This window comes from Jatropha curcas, chromosome 4 (assembly GCF_041381405.1).
Source record: "Jatropha curcas cultivar XTBG-Jc1 chromosome 4, XTBG_Jcur_1.0, whole genome shotgun sequence".
Lineage (NCBI taxonomy): Eukaryota > Viridiplantae > Streptophyta > Magnoliopsida > Malpighiales > Euphorbiaceae > Jatropha > Jatropha curcas.
The window spans coordinates 23,083,190-23,106,412 of record NC_143154.1 but is presented as its reverse complement, the minus strand read 5'-3'; the positions used below and the strand labels follow the sequence as shown (position 1 = coordinate 23,106,412).

The 23,223-nt window shown below is 32.5% G+C and overlaps 2 protein-coding genes across 3 annotated transcripts; both read right to left on the bottom strand.

Moving 5' to 3' along the window:
• Positions 1-1,212: 1,212 nt before the first annotated feature.
• On the bottom strand, positions 1,213-6,455 carry LOC105635643 (two-pore potassium channel 3). 2 transcript variants are annotated; one of them, XM_020679915.3, is made up of 3 exons: positions 4,347-6,455; positions 3,403-3,476; positions 1,506-1,743 (listed from the first exon to the last, which is right to left on the bottom strand). In XM_020679915.3, the coding sequence occupies exons 1-2, from the start codon at positions 5,369-5,371 to the stop codon at positions 3,446-3,448; spliced, it is 1,056 nt and encodes a 351-aa protein (XP_020535574.1). In that variant the 5' UTR covers positions 5,372-6,455; the 3' UTR covers positions 1,506-1,743; positions 3,403-3,445. The 2 variants fall into 2 exon arrangements, with proteins under 2 accessions (XP_012074111.1, XP_020535574.1); XM_012218721.4 differs by lacking the exon at positions 3,403-3,476 and having other exon boundaries at positions 1,213-1,743.
• Positions 6,456-18,268: 11,813 nt separating this feature from the next.
• LOC105635644 (uncharacterized protein At5g23160) lies at positions 18,269-19,399 on the bottom strand. Its single transcript, XM_012218722.4, has 2 exons — positions 18,947-19,399; positions 18,269-18,840 (listed from the first exon to the last, which is right to left on the bottom strand). Exons 1-2 carry the CDS (start codon positions 19,307-19,309, stop codon positions 18,361-18,363), a joined length of 843 nt encoding a protein of 280 aa, XP_012074112.1. The 5' UTR covers positions 19,310-19,399; the 3' UTR covers positions 18,269-18,360.
• Positions 19,400-23,223: the final 3,824 nt, after the last annotated feature.

The window sequence follows — 23,223 nt, the reverse complement described above, 5'->3', positions numbered from 1 at the left end:
CTACTTTCTTGTTTTTCTAAAAAACTTTGCATTGTTAACAGAGCAAATAAAGAGTAATTTGGACTTTGTACTTTGGTCATAGACTAAATTAAGTAACTTTGTCTATTTAAATGAAACACCCAAAATGAAAACTTTGTCTATATGAAAGAAAAATTATTTATCTTTGTTATTTTTTATTTTTGGTTTTCAAGTATTTAAATAATTTATTTAGTTTTCTTTATCTTCAATAAAAATTTAACCAAAAATAATATTTGTTTTTATATTTTTATAATCAAAACATAATAAAATCTTTTATTTTATTTAATTTTAATAATATAATTAGAAACTTTAAACACAATTAATTTAAAATTTTAATTACATAATCTATTTTTGAAAAAGAGATATTCATTATATAAATTATTTTTTAAAATTCTTTAGTTAATCCATAAGAAGTATTATTTCTGTCCACTAAAACATAATAAAATAAGATAAATAAAAAAAGAAAGAAAAAAAAATCAATTTATAAGTAATAATATGTAGAAACAGATGATAAAGTAATAAAAGAAGAAGCGAGAGGTTTGAAGATGCTCGATGGAAAAACAGATAAAATATCCTTTTCTAAATTTCATTTCTAATCCATTGCTAATCCGTTTCTACATTACGCATCTTAATCTCCCATGGATTCTAGAAACGGAATATTCGTTTCAAGATTGTCTATTTTAAATCCTTTTTGAGTTTGTTTCTAAATTCAATACAAGATTTTGAATCCTATTCGGTTGCTAATCCGTTTCTAAATCGAATATAAGATTTTTTCGTTGCTAACACGTAACCCTTTTTTTTTTTTTTTTTTTTTTTTTTTTTTTATTGCTTGAAGTTCATATGTCTACGTTAATACCTACTAGAAATTTTTTTTTTTTTTGAAAAATAAATCCTACTAGAAACATATTTAATTATTTTTTATACTTTATTTGTCTTTTGGGAGCCCTTTAATTATATCATTTGGTCTAACTGAAGTCCATAAAGGACTCTTCCAATTAAGCGAACAAAATAAGATTCAAACATCCCGAGAGAGATTCAGATTTTTCAGCTACATGCACAATGGAGAAGTGGATAATCCAGATTTTTCCATGGGCAGCTACAAAAGGAAAAGTGAGACCTAGAGAACAACCCGATCAACTCCTAAAGCAAACACTAAAACTACATAATTTCAATTTTAACTCAGTTCATAAGCAATTTACTTAACAAAGTCTTGTAATTTGCATTTCAAATAATTTACTTTACAGGGAAATTACATCAATGGTCACTTCACTTTACATTTAGTTTCATAAGGTCACGTAACTTTGATTTGCCCTTGGTATAATTGTATAACTTTGTAAAAATGCATAATTGAACTCTCACAAATTAACTTCAAGAAACCACAAGGATAATCATTAAAAGTATAAAGTTCAATTATGCATTATCAACCATTTTCCGGGAAGCTAGCTTTGATAATTGTTTTGATTCTGAAGTCAATAACCCGCGATTCATATTTCAAACTGTCAGCCAGCAGATTTTTCTTTTTGAAGAGAAACAATCACATCACATTACATTTCATTGCAGCTCATTAAACATATTTGAATTCAATCACCTGCCATAAGATCAGCAAAGGTGATCTTGCCGCTGTTGGTACTATCTAAAGAATCAAATTGGTTGCAAATTTGAAGAATATCTTTCTCTGATATTTTCCCCAACTCCTTCAGCTTATATATAACGAATTCAGATTTGCTGCAACCATAAACAAATCAACACATTTATTTTTGTTACATCAAATATATAAATTTTCACATAATGAATAAAGGAAACTAAAAGGCTAGGTGTTAAATTTTATGAACGAATAATACTTTTAGGGGAAAGAAGATATTTTCTTAACCTACCAATTAGAAATTGAGGTAACCATTTTCTTTATATCGAATTGAGAAGATAATTATTGAGACTAAATAAAATTATCACCAAACAATCAAAACTAATTGAACTCGCACACCATAACATAATCTAATGGTAAGTGTATTATGATCTAGCAATAAATCCACGTTCAAATCTCATTCTCCAATTAGTATTAGTACATTTTCCATAAATGAAAAACGTTACTAAACTATAATAAAGTAAAAAAAAAAAAATTACTAAAATAAATTTGTATTAGTTCTAACACAAACAAGTTTGTTTTTTTACGAGAAGACCCCTAATACTAAACTCATACATGAATGGTAATTGATAAGGTATTTCTGGGTAACCCACCTAGGGGTGAGCATATTTTGCTTCTAACTACTTGGATTTGGTTATTCAGCAAAATCAATTTGGTTCGGTGCTTCTATTTTTAAATGCAGCTAATTTGATTTTGATTCGATTTTCTTTACACTGAATTTACCTAAATAGCTGATTCTGTAAACAAGATATGCAACTTTTGGTTCGAACTAAAAAAGCAAACCGAACCAACGCTATTTTAATTGGTTTAGCTTGATTTTCCAGGTAAATCAATTCCTTTAGAAAGGCAAAAATTGTAATTCAATTATTTCAATTAGTTTTGATTTTTAAATCAATAAAATCGAAATATTTCAATTTGGTTTAATATGATTCTTCATGCCTATTTAGCTTGATTCAGTTTCTCCTTATTTGAAGTGTGATTTCTTTTGTTAGGGGTGATTTGGTTCGATTGGACCAAATTCTCACCCCTAAATCGAACCGAATCACCCCTAAACCTACCTTATCCACTCCAATAATATAAGTTGATATTTATAAATGGAATTAATACTCTGTTTGGGAAAGAGAGGAAACAAAGAAAAGGACGAAGGAAAGTAAGGAAGAATTCTATTATTTTCTTTCCTTATTTATTTTCCATTATATGTTTATATAAAAGGAAGAAAAAAGAATTAAAATATATTTTTTCTTGGTTTGAAAGACCCAAATATAGAGGAAAGAAAATACTATTCTTGCTAATTTACTACTTTAACCCTATCCTTTTAATATAAGTTGATTCTCTTATTATTTTCATTGCCAATTTTCTTTCCTCTTAAATTTTCCTCCCTATTCGAACAAAGTGCAAGGCATATATAAAATCAAAGATAACTACCCATTTTAACTTCAAACGAAACACAGATTTATGACATTAAGTACCTACCACTGAACACCTTTATATAAATAAATAATTACATAGAAAATAAATAATTTTATAATATTATTAATTAAATTATATATTTTTTATTAAGTAACATTTTGAATTTCAAAATAAATTTTTTATGTGTTTGAAACAAATATATATACAAAATTAAATTACTATCCAGTCCATGTATAGGCACAGGATATTTTCCGAAGGTGTCTTATCTACTGACATATCTAGCTGTGTTCTTTTGATTCGAGGAAACGCAGTATGACATTGTAATTTCATACCTCATCGATCCAGAATTAGGAAAGGTTCGCCACTCACCCACATTCAATTAAGATAGAGTAAAATCCAGCTGGCACTGAAAAATTAACACAGCGTTTGGTTTGGCTTTTAGATTAGCTAAATAAAAAATCATAAGTATAATGACATTTCATTTGACTTGTAAGTTTAAAAATACATGTTTAACCTTGTTTTTAACAAACTCTTTATTTCCCATTTAATTAAAATACATTTTTTTTATAATTTTAATTAATTAAGTTATTTTCAATTAGCTATGTCACTTGATGGCTATTTGATTTGGTTTTTTTTTTTTTTTTTTTTTTTGAGTATTGGAAAGGAACTTGATTTGGTTACTTAAATTTTAACATTTGAATTAAATGTTTAGACAATTTTTTAATACATGGTGGACTACTTGACATATGAAAAATAATGTTCGGGTCAACAAAGATGCCGCTGGGGCACAGGGACCCATAAAGCCCCATCAACATGTTCTAAAACTAATACAAAATTTGAATTAATTCAACAACTAATCTCCATTTATTTACTAAATCAAACAGAGTTGTATATTTCTAATCTAACACTTATCATATGAATGAATTTAAACTATAAGATTTATCTATAAATGATAAAACTTATTTATTTATTTTTGAAAATGTTGATAAAACTTAGTTTAGTCACATTGCATTTCATAAAATTTCTTTTAGAAGTAAAATGAATAATTTCATTTGGGGTGGTCTTATTGCCAGAGCATATTTGTTAAGATCAGGCCAATGGATTAATTAAAATTGTAAATTAACTATTTCTCCTCTCAAAAAACTCAGATTGCTCTCGATTTAACAAATGCTGCTTTGGCAATAACATCACCCTGTAATTTAACCAAGAGACTACTAGTTCATCTAGAAATAAAAGGAGTGTATAAAAATATACAGTATAAAAAAATGTAAATTACCTGATGGATCCATCATTGTCAAGGTCAGCAGCTACCAGATCTCCAAGAGTAATTTTCTTCTGCAGGATCCATTTCGCAATTCTACGATTCCTCTTATCGATTCTCAACTCAGCCAGATATAGAAATGCCCTAGCAACTGCTAATGTACTGATTAATAACCAAATAATAGCAAAACATCTTCCTGTTACAGTAGTGAAGGCATAATCCCCATACCCAACTGTTGTAACAGAAGTAACAGACAAATAAAAACTATCAATCCAACTCAATTTCTCCAGAAAATGCACTGTAATTGTTCCTATAGCAATGCATCCAATAACAACTCCAATTGCCAAACAGACCTTTGTTCTAATTCTCATCCTCCCTTTAACTCTATCGATCATATACGTATTAAGCAGATTCTCATCCACAGCGCTTAACAGAACTGCTTCTTGCTTATCACAAATGTAAGTCACCAACCCATTTAATAAAATGTCTATAAATCCAAAACCCACCAATATAAAAACACAAGTAAATAGCTTTGTAAACGTAGTTTCTGGAACAATGTCACCATATCCTATAGTGCAAAGAGTAACTACTGTAAAGTACAAGGCATCTACTAGCTTGAATGTAGTAGTACCCTTAAAACTTCCACTAACAAGGAATGTAACAACTACAACAATCAGATACAATATTACTCCGACAAAGGCTTGCTGGACGATCAACGGTGTAGATTTTGAGGGAAGTCTCGGGTCTAAAGAATCAGTTATAGAGGAAGATTCCCTTTCTTGAGTAAACACGGAAGGGGCAGAATGGGAGCGGTGAGCGAGTTTTCTTGTTTTCTTGTTTTGCAAGGCCAAGTTGGATAGGAGATTTACATAAGAAGAAGAATTAGGGGTTCTGATCACAGGAATAATGGCTTCAGGTGGGATTAGATCAAAGTAAGCATTTGAAGAAAAGTCTCTCCAGTTAGGCGATGGTCTGCTGCTAGTAGAATGAGAATCTTCTGGTATTACTGTTGATTTGGGGAGAAATGGTTCGCGATCCATATTGAATTCAGCATCATAGCTTGTTTAAGAATTGCGAATAAACATCCTAATTCTTGAAGATATTTCTGTTATCAATATGTACTTAACGAACAAGAAGTCAACATAAAAAGTTTGGTTTTAATGGCAGTTGATCTAACAGTCAACATGAACAAGTGTTATTTCATAATAGGATTTTTGTATCTTTTTCCAGTAATTTCATCAATTATAAAATTTAGAATGACTTAATGATTAGCTAATTACCCATTACGCATCATTATTATACTCTATATTTTTATTAACAATCTAATTTTATTTGATGTTACGTTAAGACTGACAGTGGATACATGGTTGACACATTAACGTTGACTGGGAATCGACAGAGAATAAAGCCACGTCGTCTTATTTCTTGTTCTCCTCTAACTTTCAAAATATTTACCAGACCTACCAGAATTAAACCCTGACCGTTACGAACAAAGAATCAATAGATACTGTTAGCCGCCTTCGGGAAAATAGCGATTTTCCCAACAGATACTTCATCAAATGACCTTTGCCTATATATTCAATGGCCTTTTCAATTCCGTTAAGCTTACCATTTTTAGAAAAATCTTCAGCTAATATTGGCATCTCTTAGCTTTTCCAACTATAGCTTTCATTGTTCTGTTTTGTGCCTCCGTGAAAGAAACATTTCTTTTTATATTATTTTTCTACAAATTCTTTTGTCCATGAAACAAGAAGCCACGGATTTGAATTACCCAGATAATGAAAACATCAAAAAAATAAGAAATTTGATTGAATTTCACTTCCTTTATACAAATTTGGAAGCAATAGACCACAGCATAATATCAATTACAGCATGTTTCTATAACCTGCAACTGGGAGTGACAAGATTCAAACTTTAATCCAAAAAAGAAGTAATTTCTTTGTTCGAATATTTTTCATCAATAATACAGACACGGAGATTGTTAAAAAAAAATTGGAAAAAAAGAATTGTGGAAAAGATTCATTTTTTCTAGGAGTTAGTGTATAGAAGAGAAAACACAAAACAAAAACAACAAATTTGTTTTCTGGATCAAACCAGTCAAACTTTAATCTAATAAAATCTAGCTCTCACCTTATTTCTACATAATACTTGTGTCTAGAGCTCACCGATCTGAATGATGTTTCTGAAGCTTGATTCATGTAAATTCCATAGTTTGAATCCATCAAGAGATAAAACGGAGAGTGCATCTGGCGACAATTAAAATGAAAATGGAAAGAGGAGACGCCATAGATTAGGAATTTGAGAGTGAAATACGACAGCAGAAAGACATCGGAGAAGGGATTCAATCGCGAGATGAAGGTGAAAAAACGAAAATGGGTTTGGGCCTTGATTCGGAGAAGAAATAATAATATATATAATATATAAAAGTGAAGCGGTTTGCATTATACAAAAGCTTAAGTATTTGAAATTATTTACATTGTATGGAAGTTTAAGTATCTGAAATTGTCAATACGGGGAAAGAGTAGACACCAACAATTATTAAAAATTATTAAAATTAAAAATTAATTATTAAAAATCCAAAAAAGATGAGTTGATTAAATTATTAAAAATTAAAAATATGAATAGGATTAGGAACCATCAATCAAACTAGGTAAACACAGTAATATATACTTACAGTTTTTTATTATTTTTATTTTTTAACATTTTCCACTCAATTAAATCTCTCTTTCTCTCTCACACGCGTTCGAAATCGAATCATTCTTGCAAAACCGAATTAATCGTCAAAATCAAAGCAAAAGTAAGTAACTTCTTCTATTTCCTCCATTGAAGCTCCAAAGGGTTGTCTCAAATTCTTTCTTTCTCAGACGCATCTGATTAAAGTTAGGGTTTCAAAACACAGATTGCGCGAGATCAGTAAGCATTTATCAGGATTGTGTTATTCATTTTTCTTCTTTTTTTAGTATTCAATTTAACTTCCATTGGAACCTTAGTGTGGTTTAATGCTCATTTGCTCATTTTCATTGAGAACAAATATCTTGCAGACCGAAGTAAGCAGTGATGCCATGTATACCTATTAAAAAAGAAAATAAATTAAAAAGTTACAAACAATAATATACTAACCAGAAAAGAGAATGGATATTAAACATTGGTGAAATTTTGGTCAGATGGTTCTGTTAACAGCAACAAAGTAGTCTGAATCTTGTATAGAAAAGCTTTTCAAGCCTCAATTGTTTAGTTGTATAACTCTAGATTCTTCTTATAAGAAAAACTACAACTTTGAGAACCTTTTAGTAGAAATTTTGATTACAAAATCAAACCAATGATGCCAAACATAAGAAAATTCCATGAGTACCTTTTCAATTAATCTAAACTATCATAATCAAAGAACTGATATATCTAAATTCTGACTAGAGATTGACAAAATTTAAGAAAACTTCATAGATACCAAACTCCTAATTTATCTCCATACAATAGTCAATATTACCCAATTTCATCAAAGTCTGACCTCTTCTCTGTTACTTACTCACCTCTTCTCTGTTACTTACCGTTGCATTAGACATTTTATATTTTTCTGTGTCAAAAATATATACTATTTTTTATTATCTTCATTTTCGTGTGAGAACATCACATATTCAATCCTCCAGGGCTAAATTTGCACTCGAAACAACACAGGTTCTTAATTTTTTTTTTCCATTCCCCAAGTACCTATTTATAAAGTCTAATATCTCCAAGTAGACATTTTGGTGTTTTGGGTGAAATCTCAATGTTGGAAACAGAATAGATATATTGCTTAAGATAGAGCAAGAGTTGAAAATTATAAGCATAATAAGAATTCCTTTCCATCTAGAATTTAGTATAAACATTTTTTTCCTTTATTACTTTCATCTTTAATATTATATCTTGTGACTGCTGATCTCGACAGTTGTGGATTTCTAGAAAGCCAGGTGTTTTCAAAATCGAGATCCAGGTTTCTTTTTGAATTCAAAAAAAAAGGGTTGTACAGTAGTCGTCTATGGCACAACCTGTTCAATTGCCACCTCTATGGGTATGTACTTGACGTGGGGATCAAAACTTTAGTAGTGGTTTAGGATTTAAGTTTATCAAATCAGAGTTTTTTTTTTTTTTTTTTTTTTTTGGTAAGTTTGTTTTGTTCTTTCGAACAATGTATCTTTTATATTGAACTATATTTGTTATTTGGCCTTAAAAATAACTGGACATGATATGGCAGATTGTTCTTGATGCAATTTTTTTGATTTGCTTTGGTTTAATTTTATGATTTATTTAATAATGCTGTTTGGCTCTAAACAAAATCCTGTAAAAAAAAAAAAAAAAAAAAGCCATATCAGTTTCTTTTGTTAACGGCAATTATAAAGTCTCAGTTTTTTTTATTTGTGTTTGTTGTTATTTAATTTATTAACCTACAATTACATTTGTCCAAAATTTTTTTTAATTATTTCTACAAAAGAGTTAGTGTTAAGCTCTCAGAAATTGAGGTGTAGTAAATTGCGAATTTGCCCCTCTTTTGAGTAAATTTGGAGTATATATACTGGATCCAAGGTAATCGTATTGGGATAAGGATTACGAATTCTGTATTATCTGTTAGAGTTTATTTAGGAGTCTAGTATTATTATTTTAATATATTTTATTATTATATGGTAACAGTAGTCCCCTTATTTGGTCATTTATGTCCAAAAGATATTGTCATGTGTTATATTACATGTGTAGACTTTTTTTCTTATACTGTGATTACTAGTTATTATAGGTACTTTTTGAGCATGGAGTTCCTTGTATGTTCTTGTCTGTTCAGCGGCGGCTTTGTTTGGGAGAAACAGGGTGATGGTTCGTTTCCCTAAGGAGAATCTCAAGAGTCACTTCCTTTCAGTATATTTAATCAAGAAATCTTTTATTTATCCTTTTTGTATGATTTTGAATGTTGGTGTAATTTAAATTTCTAAGCGTTTCTGATAAAGTGTTTTCCACTAGGGCCGGAGTAGTATATGTAAATTGTCAAAGCAAAGTTCTCCTTATCATCCCTAAGTGTGAACCTGTTTAAGTTACATTAACTTGAAATTTTATGGGCTAAATGGAGCGTTTTAATTGAAGGATTGCTTAAGTTCGAGCTGAACTGGAAGACTACTTAAGTCCGAGCCAAACTGGGGCCGAATTGGAGGACTGCTTAAGTCCAGGCCGAACTGGAGAACTGCTTAAGCCTGAGCCGAACTGGAGGACTGCTTGAGATATTTAGGCGAACTAGGTATGTCCGAGCTATGGACTTAGTGAATAGGACCGCTTAGGTCATCTGGGTCAGCTAGGTATGTCTGAGCCATGGACTTAGTGAATAGGACAGTTTAGGTCATCTGGGCAAACTAGGTATGTCCGAGCTATTGACTTACTGAATAAAGCGCTTAGGTCATATAATGGAACTACGTGTGTCCGAACTATGGACTTAGTTAAAGTATTGCTTAGGTTCGAGCTGGAGAACCATGTATGTCCGAACTATGGACTTAGTTAAAGGATCGCTTAGGTCCCAGCCGGAGAACCATGTATGTCCGATCTATGGACTTAGTTAAAGGACCGCTTAGGTCCAAGCCGGAGAACCATATATGTCTGAGCTATGGACTTAGTTAAAGTACCGCTTATGAGCTGGAGAACCATGTATGTCCGAGCTATGGACTTAGTTAAATGACCACTTAGGTCCAAGTTGGAGAACCATGTATGTCCGAACTGATGGACTTAGTTAAAGGCCCGTTTAGGTCCAAACTAGAGAACTAAAAAGAATGCTGAAAAGTTTCTAAGTAAGATCCTTCAAGAAAAACTTAATGCATTATGTCTTTCTTACCTTTATAAGGCATGTTACATTAAGTGAAAAAACCTGAGGTCCCTTTATTATTTAAATATAAAGTTACTTTACATCTTAGGCAAACGTCTTCTATGCTAGGTGAGTGTCTTTTATGCTAGGGGCGATCTCCTCCTAGGCGAGCTTCTGCTCACTGAGGAAGGGTGTCTTCTATACTTGGGGTTCTCTTCTTTAGGTGATCTACGGTGCGGAGCTTTATGAGCTTCGTTTAGTTTTGTCTATTTGTGGGCTCGTACTATGAGTTCGGCAAAAGTCAAAGGTGGATCTATACTTAGACTTTCAAATAACTTATTATACCTGCAGTTCTTGGCCATAACATTGATAACTACCTCGTCATTCAAATTTTCCACCTGCATCGCCATCCTTTGGAACTTAGAGACATATTGCCTCAGAGTATCTCTCTCTTCCCTTTCAAGTCAACTAGGTCGGATGATATTTTCCTAGATTGTACACTTGTTATAAACTGAGCCCGGAACACCATAGCTAGCTGTGAGAATGATTGAATGGACCCTGTTTTAAGTGTCTGCAGGTACCACTCTTGTGCTGCCCCTTTTAGTGTGACCAGAAAAACTTTGCACATGAGGTTCTCCAAGTTAGTTTGGAGATACATCATGATTCGGAAGCTCGCTAGGTGAATTTAAGGATCTGTAGATCCATTATATGAACGGAAGGTTAGAATTTTGAATTTTGGAGGAAAGGCTGTGCCTAAAATATTGGCTGACAACGACGAGTCTTGCCGAAGACTGTAATACCCTACTTCTCCTGTCTCTCGACATTCTCTAACCAGCTCTTTGACAATGTTAGGAAGATTATCACTATCCAAGACTTGTTGAGTGTGGCTCGGTTCTTGACTGCAAAGGGCGGTTACGCTAGGGTTTGCCTCCGACTTTGCTTCCTAGAATCGTTCAAATATTGGATGACTTTGTGACTTAGGTGGTGGCAGATGTGTGCTGTGCTCTCTATGGGGAGGGTTTTATGGTCTGTCTAGCGGTGTCAGTTCGCCAGTAGAAAGTGGGATCTCTAGGAGTCATTTTAGCATAGCGGTGAACTGAGAGTAGGCTTGCGCTAAGACTGCAGCTACCTAAGGATCAGTTGTTGGTGGAGGAACCAATATAGTTTGCATAATTGCTTCATCACGGCCATCGCCTTAGCCTTCCATGGCAGGACGATCGCCTGAATCGTTACTCATAGCTTTCAAGAGTGAAAAGGATTGGGGTTTTTTGGTGTGAATGTGTGTTCCACGCTCACCGCACCAATTGTTAACCTCTCAGAAATTGAGGTGTAGTAAATTGTGAATTCACCCCGCTTTGGAGTAAATTTAGGGTACATATACTAAGATAATTGTATTAGGATAAGGATTAAGAATCATGTATTATCTGTTAGTTAGAGTTTATTTAGGAGTCTAGTATTATTATTTTACTATATTTTGTTATTGTATGTTAATAGTTAGCTTTTATGTGTTTGTTGTGCGTTCATAATGAATAAATTTACATATCCCTAACTCATTTTAAACTAGAGACTGCGTAACGGAGTACAGTTATGGGAAGGTGCTAGGCACTCGACCCTCCTGGTTAAACCAACCTCCTTCATTGTCCATTTATTCACAACAATTGATAATAAAATTAACATTGAATTGAGAAGTAAAAATAGGTTTCAATGCATTTTGGAAAACATGGCAAACAAACAATAATCCCATACACATAACATAAAGTAAACCATCCAAAGAAAAAGAAGGGAGGAGAAAAGAATTACAAACATCATCCTATTGATACAATCTACCCCTTTTAATCCATTAAAATTTCCTAACCCCTTTATAATTAATCAAATAATAAATAGGACTCATTAAGGCTCTTTACAGGGAGCTTGAACAAAATGAAAGCAATAAACACATGAATGAATAATAAGAATTACAAAACTATATTAAACACACAGAATCCAATCAACACAAATTCAATCAAAATGATGAAAGTGATGAATGTTCATGTTCTTAGTAGTAATAATCAAAGAACAATAAAGTAAAGTGCATAAAGATAAAGAGCAAGAATTTAAAGGTACATAAAAGTAAAAGACAGTAAGTTAAAAGCACAAATTTAAAGGCTTAAAAAAGATTTGAGTTTAAAGCCTTGATGTTCATCATGATTGATGAACAAATACACTTGTCACTATCCATTTCTTGTTGATTAATTGGTCATCCAAGCCAAAATGAGTTTTATTTGCACTTTAAGAAAGGATGCTTAAGGCTTGACTCGATTGCATACTGAAATCATAACTAGGTTATTGATCTAATGTTTTTGAGTGTCTGAAATGCAGACCCGATCGCCACTAGAAGTGGCGCGCACCACACGTAGTGGCGTGTGCCACACGTAGTGGTGTGCGAGCCTTGCTTTAATCAGAAAACTCAAAATAGAGCCATAGAGGTATCTGTAAAGAAGTGGTGCGGTGCCATTACTTGCGACACACGCCACATAGAGTGGCTTGCGCCATTTGATGGCTCATGGTGCCACTTTGGTGCAGACAGGCCTCCCTTGGTTAATCATGGGTTTCCCTCAAAACCAGAGTTAAGAATGATGATTTAGGTCACCAAAGGAAAGAATAAGATGAAGAATGGAAGGTCTAAGCTCTCAGTTTACCCTTTTTTCGGAGAAATCCAAATAATTTGGATAAAAAGGATCAAAACCCAAAAGCTTTAATTTTTGAACCAATAAAAATCTAAGATTACTTTTTTAATCTGAGTGTTTGTGGAAATCTAAACACTTAACAGGGAAAAGTTTTTTGGAAATGAATGAAAAGCCACTTGAATCTAAGAGAAAACACAAGTTTTCTTAGATTCAAATGCTTGAGTTCTGAAAATTCAAGAGTTTCCCCTTAAGTCTAAAAAAATTCCCCCTTTGCAAATTTCCCAAAGCCCTATTTATAGGCAAATGGGAGAATGTTGCCTTATTTTAGGGCTTAGGTGGCAAGTGTAACCGGCGAGCCCCAAAATCGAGCAGGGCCTGTTTTTACCAAATCGGACTCGGTGGCACACAAAATTAGGGAATGCACTGAAAAACGCACCAGGCGGACCCGAAGCACTTCCCAGGTCCGGTTTCATTGCAAAACGCCCGATAATCTGAAAAAGTAAAAAGGTCAAATTACTAGATTATCTTAACCATGGACCATTGGTCCGAGAATCAAAGCATTTCAACGTCTCGATTCAATTTTATGTTGAAAAATTTATCACCACTGAGCTTTTTAAGGGCGAAAATTGAGCGTCTACAATTTGCCCCCAATTTGATGACATTTTGGTTTTTGAGCAAGATGTCGTCAAAGTATAAAGTAGAGCACAAGTAAGCGAAAATTACTTGATAGTTGGTGAATCGCCGTGTTTGGTTGAGATAAGGTGGGCATTTGGACTAATTTATGTTCTTTGAACGACTTGGATGTAGAAAATGCGCCATTTTGTTAGCTTTATTCATGTGGAGTGCCATTTTGGCGTTGTTTGGCTGATGAATTGCATTATGGTGGTTGACGTCTTCTGCGGCTGATTATGCCATCTGACGCCTTTATTGAAATGTGTTACTTTAGATGGGTGCTTTCTTTGAATGGCTTGCACTGAAGGGATACGCTAGTTTCGACGATTCGGTCAGTGGGTGCACCACCTAGGTCAGCTTGATCTGAAATGTGCCACTTTGGGCGGTTTGTCACTTTAGACATAAAGAGTGGGTGTTTTGTGCCAATGTGATGGCTGGCGACTTCTGCGACTGATTGCGCCATTTTAGCGGCTTTGCTGGAATGCGTCACTTTGGACAAGTGCATTCTTTGAACAGCTTGAGCTGAAAGGATATGCCAGCTTCGATGATTTGGTCAGTGGGTGCGCCACCTGGGATGGCTTAGATGCGCCACTTGGGATGGCTTAGATGCGCCATTTGGGACAGCTTAGATGCGCCACTTGGGACGTCTTGGGTGTGCCATTCAAGACAACTTGGATGCACCATTTGGGACGGCTTCAATGCGCCACTTAGGATGGCTTGGATACGTCACTTGAGACAGCTTAAATGCACCACTTGGGGCGGCTTTAATGCGGCACTTAGGACGGGTTGTTCTGAAATGCGCCACTTTGGGCGATTGCGTTATTTGAATGACTTGGTTTGAATTACATCACTTTGGATGAACTTGCAAAATAGTTTTGCTAACAGAAAACAAAAGCTTTTCAGTTGATTAGGGTTATAATTCTGTGATTTTGCCTGAAAAAGCATGCTCATGAAAAATGCATGAGGTTGCATAAAAATGCATGACTTCATTTGAATTTATGTAAGCAAATGACCTCGCATGAATTTATATGAATTTATTGAAAATCGTGTCGTGGCATGCAAAACGAGGAAAATTTTACCTGTTGGTTCAGAACCTTACCTGTGACCAGTGATGATGCCCCTGCTTAGGTGGCAAGCCGATGTGGGTCACCGACTAAGCATGAGAGCTTGTCGTTGCATCTGGGCCTAAGGGTCCATCTTGGGCCTAGGGCCTGAGTTGGGCCTATAAGCTCATTAAGCTATAAATAATTGAAAGTGATCCTTTAGTTGTTACTTTAAACCTACTAAAGCTTCCAAAACACTTTCTTAATCCTCTGTTTCCCTTTCTTTTCTTTCGAGCACTATGGTAGCCAAGAACATCATAGATTGGCTTCCCGGGGGTGTCATGATCGACCCCGTGAACCGATTACTTAGTCACGACATTACTCATGCTTAGAGTTCTATCAGCTTAAGGCTGGAGTTGCCCAGTCACCTCTACTGGAGCACAGCCAAGTTAATTCTAAACCTTTTCTATATTTTCCTACATTAGGAACACTAGAAACATGCAAATAATAGGTTAGCAACCAAAAACTAGACAAAAACGTACCTGTTTTGCGTGATTGGTGCTTGCTTGCATCGCTGTGGCATGCGCCATAGTAGCTACAATGTGCGGCACTTGCGCTGCTGTTTTGCTGGGTTGTTCTACAAGCCTTGCCTGTGGCATGGGCCTCTAGAGATGTGGTGCACTCCACTATATTAGTGGCTAGCGCCACTACATGTGGTTGGCGCCACTAAGACTGCTGGATCAGACACTCTTTTGTTTTTCTTCAATTACCTGCAATAATTACACATAAATTTGTGCTTTGCACTTATTTGTCAGTATACTCACGATGGTTCATTCTACAAAAGAGCATGACAAGCGAAAAATCTGGTGGGAATGCAGACGCTGATTGTACGATCCAATCAAAAGTGATTGGTAATATGGGTAAATGCTTTTATTGTTAAAAATCTAAAAGATCGGTAATTTTTATGTGACATTTTGATGATTGGAGATGATAAAAGAAAAGTGGTATAAATTCAAAGACATTAAATAAAATCCTTTAGTTTTGTTAATGAAGGGAGAAGACGAATGTTAACAATGGAAGGAAAGCAAAAATAACGGGAAGGTTCAATATTAAATCTATCTATTAGGTAATAATGGTAAGTCAAAGTAGTGCTGCAAAAAATTTCTAACTCTAAATTTAATAGAATTCACATTAAAAAAATCGATATTTTAAAATTAGACTGGACCAGCCGGTCGATCGATAACTCAAGAACTGGTTGGTGATTCAGTCTGATGTAGTACATTTTCCGCTACAAATTGGGCAGCTTTATTTTTTTTTTTAAAAAAAAAAGTTATTTTTATTATAAATTAAATAGATCTAGTAGTTAAAGCATAAAATATTTTTTTAAAAAGGTCAAGGGTTCAAATTTGGCATTCAAAACCCTTTTTTTCTTTAAAAAACTAATACCTTGGGATCTACTGGCTTTTATTACAAATAAATAATATGAATGTTCTTGTAAAATCAACTTCAATATGATGTATCCAATTTTTTTTTAAAAAAATCCTTATTTTATAACTAATACTTAATTATTTAATAAAAAATAATATAATTTAGTTAGTACACAAATATCTTATATTTCGTGTGATTTATAAATGATTTAGAATTATTTTAACATTTAAATTACTATAATTATATTTTGATATTTTATTATTATATTGAATATAAAACATTTGGTTTGGATAATTAATAACATAAAGATTATATATTATATATTATTTAATTAATATATAATTTATATATTATTACTTTTTATATTTTGTTAATTTTTATAAAAAATTAAAAAATAAAAGATCTTTTAAACCGAGTTGATTCAATCTAATTGTGATCCACTCATCATTCGATATTCAGTCCAATTTTAAAAACACGAAAAATACAATACCCGTTAAGGATAGAAAGATTTGAACAAAGCACCGATCTTTAATAGAAAAGCCACGGAAAAATGTTAGTTCTGTGCTTTTTTTTTTCTTTTTTTTTTTTATTGGAGATCAAACTGCTTCGGAACTACCAGTTCATGACAATTTCAAATCAATTTTTGGGACTGATAATGAAAAAAAAAAAAAACTGAAACTGAAATTAGCCTCTTCCAATTCTGTTGTAGAATAGAAATATCTAGATCATTTCTGGCCCGAAGTCCATTTGGTCTATCCGGATCCAAACCATACACAGAGCGTGGTCCAAGTACAAATTGGCGGCTTAGCTAAATTAATTAAATGCAGCATCTCAATTCTAATTTTAAATTAAAAATTTTAAAGTCTAAAAATTTGCGTCAGGTAATAAGAAATTATGGAAACGTGGTTTTAGCTGCAATTTAATGTATATGTATTATATTTGATTTGATTCATTATATTATATAGTAGCTGCTGGCAATTGGCAATATCTCATATTTTAGAAAAGAAATTTTAGGGGTTAGGTGGTTTGCAAGCGGACAATAAAAATTGGCCGCTCTATATTGACCACGTGCCAAGTTCAATTCATCAGAATTGCATATCCAATTCTAATTAGTTCTAGAAATAAAAATCTAATTTTAGTTAATTTATGTATCATGCGATTCTTAGTCCACACGTAGGTAGAGTGAGCATACTGTGGGTCTATTAATTTATGTAAAATGGAAATATCAATTCTTTTAAAAAATCAAACTAAAGAATTTATAAATAAGGATGGAAATGAGCTGAGCCGGCTCATGAGTTGTTCCAGGTCGGCTCGAAAAAAGTAAAAAAAAAAAAATTGGCTCGAATTCGAGCTCAAACTTGCTTGTTTAGTGATCGAACCTTATTGAGTTTATATATATATATATATATATATATATATATATATATATATATATATATATATAATTATTTTAAATTACTCAAGCTGAATTCAAACTTAAAATTTTTCAATTTTAATTTGAGCCCAAAATTGAACTTGAGTCAAACTCGAACGGAGCTCGAACTTTCATTGAGTCGAGCCTGAACTTAAATATTTTGACTTGTTGAATTTTGAGCTGAGCTCAAATCGAGCTAGATTCTATTGAGCAAATTTTTAAACTCGGCTCGATTTATTTACACTTCTATTTATAATATTGAATCGAATTGAATTAAATTGAGATTTTAGAAATGGTGAGAAATCAAATTGTAATTTTAAAAAATGTGATGTATGATTTCTCCTAGAATTAAATTTTGAACAATTAATAAAAAAAACAAATTATCAATGCCGTCTTCAAAGCTTAATACGTGTGAATACTCCTTTTCCTTAATCCCACATGGAAAGTGCTACAGCTGCTATAGATCTCCTATTTAATAAGCAACTGTGACTTAGATCCCTGTACCTATTAAAAATCTGCTCTCTGTTTTCCTAACTAATTTGTGAAGAAGTGATTTCTCCGAAATGGATTTTTGACTAATTGATTAAAAATATCAAATTAATATATATGTATATATTAAAAAGGTTAAATGATTAGTTCTTCTTATACTCGTTATATCTATGAAAATTCGTGTTATCGTTAAAATTATATCTATGAAAATTCATGTTATCGTTAGAATTTGAGTTAGAAAAATTTCACTGATCCGTGGTTAAAAAAAATTATCATATTTAAAATTTAATTATAATAAAGCTTTTTTTAAAGGAATTATAATAATGTTAAAATCAAATCAATTAAATAATTAAAAAAAATCAATTAAATTTTTCATTATGTATGACGTGACATTTCCAACTGCCTATTAAATAGTCTTCTAGAAAATTGACTATTATCCTTTATTTTGATTTTCTGACAAATCCATATTTCTACAAACAATTTACACAAAATGCCATTTAACACAAAATTACAACAAAGACCGATGGTTTCTGTCAAGAAATCCCTCCATAACCACTCTCTTCTTATGCTCTTCTGAACTGAAATCCGGTTTGACAGCAACGGCACCGTTTTTGCCAATTTCATCCTGAGTTCTTAACCTTGGGACGAAATATAACCACGCACATGTACAAAGAATAGCACACATCCGACCCCATAGCAACATTATTATCAAGGTCACCATCACTATCGACATTCCAATCACCGGGTCAAACTTTTCTTTGCGAGGTTTTTTTGGACCGACCCGCGATTTTTCTACCCGATGAGTTGCTGACGGCAGCGATATGGAGCGGTCAACGGTTGCATGGGACTGGGGTTTGTCCTCCAGTGAACCGGGTTGACTTGACCCTGTTCTTATAGCATCTATTTTCCGGCGAAACGACAGGTTTTTCGGAGATGCTACAGAATCCATCGCATGGTCCATGTGTTTCCCATGTTCGAGGATGATTTTCTGTCAGAACAATACCTTCAATCAGGGAATATTTACTATGATTGGATTAAATAAGAAAAATGCAATCCAAGTGTTGAAATATATAAGCTTTGAACTAAAGACATACCTCTTTAGGTTGCTGTTTTCTTCCTGGATTCTTATCGTTGACTGCCGGATTTTGACGCTTTGGAGTAATTTGATCGGAGTTCCGCTTGAGCTTTGATTTGCAATAAGTAGTCTTTTTACTGTGTATTACTTTCTCAGAATCTGTAGAGTCGACAGGGACGGTTTTGGCGCCGGGCTTTTTCCGGAGAATCGTTGACCGTGAAAACCAAGGCTTGTGAAATTTTGAAGATTTTTTTTCGGAAACCTCAATTTTCCCGGAAAATCCAAAACAAGAAAGAAATAGGGTGGTTCTGGGTTTTGATTGATGAGTTTCTTCTTGATTCTGTTCATCCATGAGAGAGAGAGAAAGGAGAGAAAGCGGCATTCAGGGCTATGAAGACTTACAACGGTTCCCTTAATTGTTTGGCTCGCAATTGATTTGTAAATAACAAAAACCTAGTTTAATGGTCAAAATAATAAAAACCTAACAATAGAATATTATTTTTCTATTGCAAAATTTGGACCTCATAGGAAATGATTATTATTATTATATAAATAAAAAAATTATTTTTTAATTCTTTAAATTTGGCTAAAATTGTTAATTCGTTTTTTTTTTTTTTTTTTTTGGAAAACAATTTGTTCTATTGTTTGGTAAATCACTGTTAAGATTTAATTTGATTAAATTATTAATAATTTGTCTAAAAAGTATATTTCTTGAGTAAATATCTTATAATATTTAATCTTTTGATCCTTCGAATTGACATAATCTAAAGCACGGTTTTTAATAGAATAATCAAAGAGATGTTTGATCAGAATAAATTATATTTTAAAAGAGTAAATTTTTAAGAAATGTATAAAATATTTATATTTGATCGAAATATATCATTCAATTTCCCTATATAAAATTATTTTTTTTAAGAACAGGTAGAGAAATTGTATTTTTTCTAGATAAGTGCAATAAATTTATCAATTTATCTTATTAGCTTTATGCATATAATCATTTTTTATAATTTGACAATGATTTATTTTCTAGAAACTTAATTTTCATACTAAACACTTTCGTATTATGTTTCCTGAAAAATAATTTCCTTTAAATGCACCTTTCAAGAAATTTATTTTTCAAAAAATAAATTATATTTTGAACCAAATAAATATTAGAGAATAATTAGTAATTTTGATTAAATTTTAGGGACTAAATAATGATTCTTCCAATAAATTAACAATAATATCTAAATGTTTGGCTTGTAAAAGAAGACTTGGACTTCGTCGCTTAGTCGTTGGTCTTGCACGTTCTCTTCTGTTATACGTTTTCACCTAAGCACACGTTGGAATTATGTACATAATAATAAGAGAACGCTGGTTTTGCTTAATTAATCTTTAGCTAGTTGTATCGTCTAAATTTGATACGTGGACTAGGAATTGATAGAATTTTAAACATTTGATTTTATTTAAATTTAATATATATATATATATATATATATATATAGACATAGGAATAATAGTATATTTTAGTAACTAAATATATTTAATTGATTTTGTATTAAATATAATACTTCATGTGTCCAAAAATTACAGTGTTTTTTTTAAGATCAACTGAATCAAATTAACGAGAAAAATCATCCAAAACAATAGAGTTGATAGAGGGTGGAACCTCCTCTGTCCACAATAGTTCCTCCATATCTAAAGAGAAAGCCATTTTAGCAAGAGAGTGCGCAACCTTATTGCATTCCCTAACAGTGTGAAAACATGTAAAAGATAAAAAAGACTCAAAAACCAGTTGTGGCTTCAAAATCCGTATGCCAAAGTCGGAAGAGGGAACAAACCTCGAATGAAATTGCTGTACAAGAATCAAACTGTCTGTTTCAGTGGATTTTCAAACAACTATACCAAAACATGTACCCCTCAATCGAAAATGATTGCATTAGAGTTAATTTTGACGGTTTCCTATTTCAGTGGTCACCACCTACCATTTCTGAACATCTGCACTGACTTGCTAGCTACAACGCCAGTGTTCTAATATTCTTGAAGTAAACTGAAAGCTTGTTGAACAATATTAGAGATTGGTAGCTCTTTATTCTAAAATATACGAACATTCTGAGACGGCCATAAGGACCATACAATCATCAATATAATATCAACTTGGGACGATTTCAGATTAAGTATCGTATCCTTAAATCACTCTTTAAAGCCGTAGGGAGCTTCTTCATCTCGAAACCTTAACGGACTCGACATCCATTCCCCTTTTGCTAAAGGGCAGTTCAACAAACATACTCTACTGATTCGACCTTTTTTCCACATCCAGTACATCTAACTTCCACCTTCACACCCCTGTGCCATAAATTTTGTTTTGTTGGAAGATAATACCTACATGCTCAATGAGAAAAGTGTTTCCTGAGATATTTACCTTTTCTCCACATCTAGTACATCTACCTTCGGTGGAACCTGTTGTTTTCAATCTGTTTCCAAAACAAATGCTCATGCGATAGACGATGTAAGATGGAACACCCATTGTCATATAAGAGTAAATAATAAGCGTCATAATTCTGTGCCAGAGACAAAGAGCATCTACATAAATGTTATAGTAAAACTTTCCTGCCACATTATATCTTAATATCCGTAAATTCTTAAGAGTCCCTAATATACAGAAAATTTCTCAGAAAATACTACTGAAGGACTACGAGTGTTTTCCTTATATTACAAATATCTTATTATATCAGAAAAATCATTTGAACACTCTATAAATCAACCAAGATCTAATTATAATTTTCAAATCATTTCTCCAACATAATACTCAATATGAATTAGAGAATCAATAATTCATATAAAATCAATAATTTACTACCCATAATATTTTCTCATTAATGAATTACCACAAACATAATATTCAAGAGTTTTTAATAAATGATCCCATAATAACTCAATGTTGGTTCAAGGGTCAATTTTATCTTGAGATTTTGATAATTATACAAAACAAATAAATTTAATATTCTGTGGGTCCCGTATATGTATGGCACAACCCAAGAGGGGGTGAATTGGGTTTTCTAAAAACTGAAATAAATTTTAGAAATTGTAAACAAAAATTAGAATTCTAAGTGCAGCGGAAAACACACAGAACTTTGTGAGAATAGAATATGGATTAGAATCACCTCACAATGTTCTAATTACAAAAGATAGAAAGTCTGTGCAAAGTGCAGCTATCAATTAGAACAGCTTCACACTGACTTATTCAATATCAGAGCTTCTTTATGAAGGAAAGTTATTGAAATTAGAACTTACTCATAAAGTTTGAAGAAACATATAAAGCTATGTGAAAGACAATTATTAAATTCAGAACTTCTTTACAGAGCCTTAATCAAATATCAGAATGACTTTACGATGGAAAGCTTATCAGGATTAGAACTTCCTCATAAAGTTTAGAAAGTAGATTAGAAACCCAATCAGTGAAATATACTGTGAATAGAACAACAGTTAGAACATGATATATTCACTTTACTAGAATACCAGAGTTCTAATGTTCAGAATAGATAAGACTTATTACCATTTTAGAACATCTGAATCATTAACAATTTTAGCGTTTCTAAAAATTAAACAGAAGTGTTATAAAGACAGTTTCAAGCAAACTTCAGAAATAAAAGATCAACACAGAAAATTATAGTGGTTCGGCACTAACTCGCCTACATCTACTCCCCAAGACGCTGATAGAGATATACTATTAACCATGCATATTATGTTGTGGAATTGTAAAATAAATAAGGAGTTCAGTCATGAGTTTTTAGTGGAATAATTCATGATTAATTATAATAAGAATATGTTGGTCTACATAGGTTATTATTATAATTAGTAGCCTGATTTATTTTATTCCTGAGGTCCCTGTAGTGCCCTAATTATTTGGAAAGTTAAGGGTGTATTAAATAATAGATAAATTATTCAGTTTTAAAATAATTGATAATTATTTTAATTAAATAATTTTTTATTTAATTTATTTTATATTAAAAAAAAATATCTTTCTATCGAAGAGAGTTTTTTTTAATATAAGATTTGAAAACCCTAAGAATAGAGAGACGCACGTTATTCTATTCTCTGCCACTCAGAGAGATAGTTAGGGATTATTGCAGAAGATCGTGGGTGACTCCAAGATCTCTGGAAAGAAGACCGGTGAGCGATTCTGCGCTTCAAGAGGTCAGTTTATTGATTTGTTCGATAATGTTTTTAGTTTGCCTCATATGGTTTCAAAGAGGGTTGTTTCCGCTTTATACCCGCTCCCATCAATTGGTATCAGAGCCATACGAAACTGTATGA

Excerpts from the sequence above, each read along its gene's own strand:
- LOC105635644 (XM_012218722.4), bottom strand. The coding sequence starts at position 19,309 with ATGCCGCTTTCTCTCCTTTCTCTCTCTCTCATGGATGAACAGAATCAA. Across the intron at positions 18,841-18,946 it reads GAAAACAGCAACCTAAAGAG|AAAATCATCCTCGAACATGG; the intron begins GTATGTCTTTAG and ends TTGTTCTGACAG.
- LOC105635643 (XM_012218721.4), bottom strand. The coding sequence starts at position 5,371 with ATGGATCGCGAACCATTTCTCCCCAAATCAACAGTAATACCAGAAGAT. Across the intron at positions 1,744-4,346 it reads GACAATGATGGATCCATCAG|CAAATCTGAATTCGTTATAT; the intron begins GTAATTTACATT and ends TTATGGTTGCAG.